The 8,865-nt window shown below is 35.9% G+C and overlaps 1 protein-coding gene across 1 annotated transcript; it reads right to left on the bottom strand.

Annotated features, from left to right (window-relative positions):
- Positions 1-362: 362 nt before the first annotated feature.
- On the bottom strand, positions 363-1,184 carry LOC119663686. The gene has a single exon (XM_038073294.1). It carries the CDS (start codon positions 1,182-1,184, stop codon positions 363-365), a length of 822 nt encoding a protein of 273 aa, XP_037929222.1.
- Between the last annotated feature and the right edge of the window lie 7,681 nt (positions 1,185-8,865).

Here is an 8,865-nt window from a genome sequence, read left to right as displayed (position 1 = left end):
TAGCGCATGCCTATGCTCTCTTCTGATGTAATTGAGTGAGCTGGCGAAGGAGCAGACACTGAAATGTCCATGCACACAGGTGAGTCTTCAGATGGAATAACCGGACTCACTTCGGTCATGGAAGCAGGCTTGATATTGCCCACTTTCGATAAGGGATCAGCAGTGTGTTGAGAAATTGCCGCTGATTCTCGTACATCAGACGAGGATTGCTCTTCATCTTTTTTGTAGACCCTCATAGTTATGGGGAAAAAACCGTAATTTAATACGCCACCAGATCGCGCCAAAATGGCCATAGAGGCTTTGTCGATCACAAAACTGACCGACCTAAACTTGCCTTTGGCTTCTTCCAGCTTAGTGACCTTTCACGTGGACGTATTTAGATCAGGGTTTCCCACCCGAATTAGCTCCAGAATCCGCTGAGGGTCGGATGGTTCGGCTGGAATCCAGGAACGCGCCCTAGGTCGGCCAGGAATTTGTTCCTTGGCAACGACTTTAAGCTTAGCGCCTGGCCAGACCTCACCCATTCTGGAGATGGCAATGCGAAAGAGATCAACAGAACGCTGATCAACGCAGGCGACTAATTTCACATGGCCCTGAAACCATCCACCGTCGCGACATTTGGGAATTGTACCTGGAAATTCCTTAAGAACTTCGACGAACAAGTCAAGGAGCTTTCGCTCAATTTGATCCCATTTTTCAGGATTAATAGTGCCATCTGGATCATTTTCATCAATGACCGCCATTATGATGGAGCCCTTCAGCGTGTCGCTAAAGGACTTAGTAGTGGTGGCGTTGCCACGAAATTTTGCCTTTTTGCCATCCGGCTTCGAAGCTGACTCATCTAATGAGCGCTGGCGCTTCGGTACAGGTTCCTTTTTGACTTCCTTAGAAGTATCAAGGACCCGTTTGGCCCAGGCTAATCTAGCCTTAAGAGACTCGGACGTAACCGAGACATTGCCATATCTCTCGAGCAGCCTAGTCGCCGCTCGCCGTTCTTTATAAATTCTCCTGGATGGAGAGCCCGACCATGCGGAGGGGCCAGAACGCGTGGAGATTTCTGGTTTATTAGGAGGTACCCTGTTATTACCGCTAGAAGTTGCGGTAGGTACCTTGGAACTAGTCGTTCCAGAAGAGCTTGGTTTAACCGAGCTTGATTTTTTAAAATTTTTATTCTTTTGGTCCATATTTTAAACCCACGAGTTGCGGAGAAAGGAAAGTCGATCCGGGCAGAGATCCGCTATACCCGGACAAGGCTAAGTTACAACCGGAGGGCGCCAGTTATCCGGAGGTCTCCGTTTAGAGACACACTAACTTAGTGCCATTCATCTCATCGGCACGGGTTTTATTGAGTTTTCCTCTCTAGATCCATAGTGTTCTGTTGAGTCAATGAAGTTATCAACTACAAACAGGTTCACCTCGAGAAGGGTGTGATACAGTACCACGCACCATGGTCTTGGTAAGGCATAGGCTGATGTTTTGCGCATGACCATACCCTGTTCATTGAGAACACGAACCCAATAATAAAGTAAGTAAATAATAATAATTATGTTTTAAAAATACTAGTGCATATAATTAATAAATTAATGTTTTGTTGATGGTGAGACATTGTGTTAGAGGCTGTGCCACTTACAAGACGTTACACAAATTTCCAGCAACCGGTGATGAAGGAATGCAATTGTTATTATTCGTTGTACTATAATCTGTGAAATATTTGATATATAAAATATTTCTTTGGCAAGCATTCGTATTCGTGTATTAATATTCAGTACTGTGCAAATAATAATAAAAAATACCATCACTATTGTTTTTTTATATGTTTTACAACTACTGTATTTAAGTATTTTAAGATGCTACATTTTTAATATTAAGTTTATTATAAACATGTTTATTCTATATTTACTTATTTGTCTAACTATAACCGTTTGAGTATTGTATGAATTGTATCAAGTGTATTTTTTAATAAAAATTAAATTTATATATAAATAAATGAGTTAAGTGTATATTTATTAAATGCATAAAAGATAACGAATGTGTGTGTTAGATGTGTCTCTAAAAAATAATACTATAATATTTAATTTCATGTTGTTTGAATTTATTTGCAGTAAAAGAATGTTGAAATGTTTTTAAAAACATAAATTTTTTAAAAACATCAAAAAAGTATGAAGTAATTAATTTACAACACAACTTTTTGAATAAGTATTAAGAAAATTTCCCCAAAACTAATAATACATAAAATAAAAACAAATTATAATATTTAATTAGTTAACACAAAATGTTTATTAAAAATTGACGATGAGCGCGCACACCCCTGCGCATCAACGACCTATTCGGTACTGACTACAAAATTCGTTTTACGAAATCATAAAATGAAATTTTGTAGGCAAAAATCGAACCATGCTCGTTGACATGCGTGCGCACCCTCACGTGCGTACTGACTATAAAATTCGTTTTACGAATTAATAAGAATGAAAATTTCTTAGGCAATGCTCTATTTTAAAAATGCATTCACCATAATAGAGTGGCCGTGCAAGCAATAAAATTAGTATTTATTGCGATTGTTTAAAAATTTATTTAATTTTGAAATTATTTTCTACAATTTCTAACGAAATCCAATATATATTAAATAAATTTTGGAATATTATATTTCTTGAAGTGAACAATGCTATATACTCAGTTATTTATTTCTGAAAATAAGTAAAATAAATTATAATATCACTTTTGATATGCTTAACACTGAATTACTATTATAAAAATTAATTATTTCTATTTTTCAGTACACAATTTATTTGCATAGATATGTGAATTTAATGCTGCATGCAATAGAATATAAATTGTATATATTAATGTCATATAACTTTAAATTTCATTATACTATATACCCAATTTACAAATATTTTAACTACAAAAAGCTATTTAAATGGAAAACATTATTAACATGATATTATACTGAATTTAATTTCAAAACATATTTTTTCAATTTCAAGCTAAAATAGATTTTAATTGCTTTCAACATATTATATGAAACCCTTCTGAACTATTTTCGCACATCAAAAATATATAAATAGCTAAGAAAAGTGTATAAATAATTGTGTAACATACTCAATTACAATCACAAAAATTTTTTGCATGATTATAAGTTATTGTAAATAATTCCATTTAATTTAACAATATTCAAATTATATGTAATGTATGCTTATATTCATTTATGAGTATTTATATGTATATCTGCTTCAATAAAAACTTATACAGTAAGTAGTTGAAAAAAAGTTATGCAGCAGCCCTGAAAGAGCATGAAAGAGCGTAAAAGTGGCATAAATGTGGTTTAATCACACTTATTTAATACGTGTGACAAAAATGTTATAAAAAATGAATTTTCTTAAGCAATTTCTCTTAGTTTTGATCGAGGTGGGCGGAGTTTCCATTCTATAAAAGATATTCTCTGCACGACATATTGACACAGCTTACAACACAGAAGAGGTACTAAACATAAATGAGGGTTTTAAAAATAATAAGTGGTCTCTCGACTCAGAACCCTCAACACATACACTTAGCAGAAAAACTCTGCGTACAGAAAGTAAATTTTGTTTCAACATGTAAAAAATTACTAAATAAATAAATTTTTTAAATCAGTTTTATTTTTTATTAGTACTATAATTTGTGATCTTCATTCTAAGCTAAAAATTATTTCTAACAGATTAGTAGAAAAATTATAACAATTAAAAATGTAAAAAATCCGAGTTATCGGTGGCAGAAAAAGTCTGCGTACAAGAGTTTAAAAAGCATCGAAATATATTATTTTTTAAAAGATTTTATATTTTCAGTGACTTGTTGTTTCAGTGACAGCTTCGCAGTCTCATCGCTGCTTATTTTACCCCATTCCGCGTCGCTCACGTTCTTCAGCATTTTTTTGGAGGTTATATTGTATTCATGTACCCGACGCTCTAGTAAATCCTATAAATGTTCTATAGGATTCAAATATGGCGATTATGATGACGTTTTGATTTGCTTGGGCACATTTTAAAGCAACCAAAACTTTACAACTTCTGTCGCGTGCTTTGGGTCGTTATCTTGTTGAAGTAAGTAATTATTCTGTATCCCCAACTTCTTGGCACTGCTCTTTAAATTACTTTTTAAAACATTTAAATTATGAACTTTATTCCTTATCGACTCAATGAATTCCATTTTTCTTACTCTATTACTCGCCATACACCCCGCTCTATTACTCCTCTACTACCATGTTTTATTGTTAGATACAAATCTTCATTATTAGAGGCAGTACCCGGGATTAGCCATATAATCGTTCGACCTTTGATGTTAAAGAGACAAAATTTGCTTTCGTCTGAAGAAATTATGCGTTTCCAAAATTCTGGAGACTTATTTAAATACTGCCTTGCGAAAGCTAAACGCTTCATTCTAATATCTTTGGAAATAAGCGGCTTGCTTCGTGCAAACCGGCCATGGTAGTGGTATTTTATTAATATTTTGTGTACAGTATCCACGTGAAATTGCTTCTGGAATGTCTGGTCAATATATTTTTATAACAGAAGTCCAGTTAGACGAGGATTATCTTTCACTGAATTTTCACTGAAGTTTCTCTTGTTGACAGCTTGGATGGACGCCCAAATCGCAACTTCGAGATCAATAATCCTGTTTAGCTGTAGCTGTTCACTACCCTTTGGATAAAAGAATGTGACCGCTTAACGATTTGACCAATTTCGCAATACATTTTCCTTTTTTTCCATAGATCAATAATAATACTGCTCCCACTGTTAATAATTTCTTTTCCTTTATTTGCCATTATAAATTTAATTACTTTTTAATCGTTAAATTATAAAATAAGTGCGAGGGATTGTGTATAATGACTTACTGGTACAGTAAAATATAAAGCACGTCAAAGTTGTACTGTTAAAACTTCGGGAATTCCGCTTTATATGTTTTGTACGCAGACTTTTTCTGCCGCCGATAGCGCTGATTTTTTACATTTTTAATTATTATAATTTTTCTAGTAATGTATTAGAAATAAGTTTTAGCTTAAAATAAAAATAACGAATTAAAGTGCAAACAAGAAATAAAATTAATTTGAAAAATTTATTTATTTAGTAATTTTTTATATGTTGAAACAAAATTTACTTTCTGTACGCAAAGTTTTTCTGCTAAGTGTATGTGTACCGAAAAGGCGAAATTTCATGAAATCGCTAATACAAGTGGTAAAACATTAGCTCTTGCCAACAATAATTCAACTGACATAAAAGGGATCGGTATCGTTAACATCAAACCGAAGACTGGTTGGAATGCAAAATTAGAAGAGACGCTATTAGTACCTGTAGAAAATTTTTTAATGATGCTAAAGCAACAGGAAAGAAAGCAAAGATACGCCATTAGGCGGTTCAAAAGTGCAGCTTGGAAAAACTTCTGTGGCAACATTAAATCCTCCTCTGAGTCTAGCCGTCTGCGCATAATCCTCAATTCCACCCATAAGACACTCGATTATATCCAGGCTCAAATGGTCAATGGACCAACTCCAGTAAGGAAACTCTCGACACCCTTCTGGACTCACACTTCCCAGGGAGTATAGCCTCTGATGCTGATTTAACAACTCAAATCAGCTTGCCCCCTCTAAACAATCCGAAACCGTTTCAAGTTACCAACACTCAAATCAAGTGGGCTATCTAAATTTTTAAACCTTATAAATCTCCAGGTCCGGACGGAATTATTCCCGCCGATATTCAACAGGGTGAATTCGTAATCCTCTCCTGGCTCCTAAGCATTTACAATAGTTGTCTCAAGCTTATGTATGTTCCAAGCTGCTGGAGAGTGGCTCGAGTAATTTTCATTCCCAAAGCAGGGAAAATAACTCACTGCAGTGCCAAGGACTATAGACCAATCAGTCTGTCTTCTTTTCTTCTAAAAGTACTGGAGAGAGTTCTTGATCTGCATATCACGAACAAGATACACCCAGCACTCTTATCTCCATCACAGCATGCTTATACTAAAGGCAAGTCTGTCGATACTGCGCTTCATGCACTCATCTCGCAAATTGACCACTCCATCTCTCTCAGGGAATACTCACTTGCCACTTGTCTCGATATTGAGGGCACTTTCAACAATGTCTGCCCCAATGGTAAAACTTTTGGAACAATCCGGATGCAGTGTTATAGCTTATGCGGACGTCATTGCTATTGCCTCATCTGGCAAATTCCCCCAAGTTTTATCCAATGTTATTAACTCTGCGCTCCTCATTGTCACAAAATGGTGTAGGGAATTCGGTCTTGATATTAACCTCGCAAAGACAGAAGTTATTCTCTTCACCAGGAAATATAAAATACCGACATTTTCCTTACCAAAGATAAAGGGCGTTACTCTAAATTTAAGTTTGAACGTCAAATATCTGGGTATTATTCTGGACTCTAAACTCAGCTGGAAACAACTTGGCTGAGAGAGCCCGCAAAGCCGTATGCGCCACCTACTGCTGTAGAAGAGCTATAGGTCGCAGTTGGGGGCTCAAACCGTGCATTATACTCTGGCTCTGTTCAGCTGTTATCGAACCAATTCTTCTGTATAGGGCTGCTTTCTGGTGGCAGGCAACTGAAAAAGCGTGCCACACCAAATTAGTTGACAAAACTAGGAGGATAGCTGCACTACAAATCACTGGTGCTCTTCGCTCCACCCCCACGCAAGCTCTTTTCGCTATGCTTCATTGGCTGCCATCTCGGCTTCTGGTAAAACAGCAAGCCAAAATAGTTGCAACCAGGCTCAACGCCCTCTCCTGTTGGTCAAGAACTGATATAGGCCACGCGATCATACTGTATCAGGATCTGCCAACTCCCGTCTCTATTGACTATATGTGTTGTTACCCAGACCTAAACAGGGGGTTCGAATCTCTTATACCTAGCAGGGAGGACTGAATCCTTGAAAGAGTGATCCCTCTCCAAACGGTTGACATTTACACGGACGGCTCCAAAATAGATAAACGAGTCGGCTGTGGCATTTTCTCTGAAAGACTGGGTCTCAGCATCGCGCTTCGACTACCAAACCACTGTAGCGTCTTTCAAGCTGAAATAATGGCAATTCACCAAGCTGTAAAATGGGTTCTAAGCAATCGTACATCCGATTTACCAATCTCAATTTTCTCTGATAGCCAAGCTGACATCAGATCACTGATTGGCACCTCAGCCACATCAATCACAACTCAAGACTGTCGTGCTTCACTAAATGATCTAGCTAGGTTTGTTAGGGTCAAACTTATTTGGGTTCCTGGTCACAGGGGCATCACAGGAAATTGTAGGGCAGACGACCTAGCCAAGGCAGGTGCTCTTCTTCCCAACATTAACCTCTCTGATATAGGCGTTCCACTTGCTACAGTTAAACTGGCAATCATACAAAAATATCTGAGCATAGCCAGGCAATACTGGGCTGACGAACCTCAATGTCAGATTTCTAGGTTGACTTGGCCGAACTTAGACAAGAAAAGAACTAGTCATCTACTTCAACTAAGACGGAACCTGCTCAGCACTACGGTATCTGTGCTGACGGGACACTGCGTAATAGGAAGACACGCTATGAGACTGGGTCTTCCCTTTGTTATGTAGACCTGGGTAGGAGTAAACGATTAGTTAATAAAACAACGTGAATATTAATGACGTTAACATACCTTGAACTTCATATAGCTTCCAGGGGTACTTCAATTATATTTTTTTTTTGGGTTGTAATTATATCGCCACCAATAGTATTCCTCTTGCTCATTAAAAGAATTTCGGTTTATTAAATTCACAACGTGCATTGCGCGCATGCTGTCAGTAAAAATAGAAGTAAGCAAAAGTGGTAAATAGAGAAGGCGAAAAGTAAAGCTTTTAGGTTCAAGTCGCGTTTGTTTTGTGCAATGTAGTCAAGGCGAACTTCACTAAAGCTCCAGTAAAGTTTGACTTAGTGAGAGTGGATAGTATTGCCAAGTGCGAATAACCACTCGTAATATCTAAGACAAATTGTTGCTTTATTGAAAATGAGAAAAAAAAAGCAGCTTTATTGGAGGTTATTACCCTCAAGCCAAACAAGTTCAGCTAACGCAAATTAACGAAAGCAACCTTTGGTAACAGGATCACTAACGTGATAGAAAATTTATCAGTTAGGCGAGTTAGATATAAAAGCCATAGCAGACACGGTAATGATTCCCTTTTTACTTTACTGTTTGTTCCTTAACGATCGAAATTTAAAGGTTTTTTTATCAAGTGCTAATAAAAGTCAAGTTTCTTTCAAAATCTAAGAAAGAATAATTAAAAAATTTCATTAAATTTGAAACGTTCTCAATTATATCATTAATATATATACAATTAAAAATTAAAAGAAAAAAATGTGAATCAAGTGCATGAGTTTTATGCTAAATAATGAAGAAGTTTTTTTTTGTTCTTAAATATGCTTAAACGATAGTGGCATGTTGTAAATCAACATATATGTGAAATGCACGATAGTGTAATATATATATTTTTTTTCTTTGCAAATATACTTGATAAATTTTCGCTAAAAGATTTTGTTTTTTTCTTCTACGGACTGATTGAAATTGAAAAAATTAATGTCCGAAAACAAAGATATTATGACAAGTCAAGTGTAACAAAAATGAATATAAATTTTGAAATGATGCACAAAAATCATCAGTGAGCAACAATTACAACATAATAAATAAAACTTTGGGGTTTTTCTTACCCCAAACTCAAAAAGAAAGAAATACATACAAAAATTTGATAAAAAAAAAAAAAACAAAAACACACAAAGAAGCAGAAATAAAGTTATAAAGCTGTTTTGTGACCAACTATTAATGCCCCTCTTGGTGATGTCGCGGGTTGTGAAGTGATGAACAGTTAAATTAGCAGA

This window comes from Teleopsis dalmanni, unplaced genomic scaffold (genome assembly GCF_002237135.1).
Source record: "Teleopsis dalmanni isolate 2A unplaced genomic scaffold, ASM223713v2 unscaffolded_contig_0769, whole genome shotgun sequence".
NCBI classification, from domain to species: Eukaryota; Metazoa; Arthropoda; class Insecta; order Diptera; family Diopsidae; genus Teleopsis; species Teleopsis dalmanni.
Note: the sequence above shows the minus strand (reverse complement) of the source record. Positions and strands in the feature narration are given on the sequence as shown.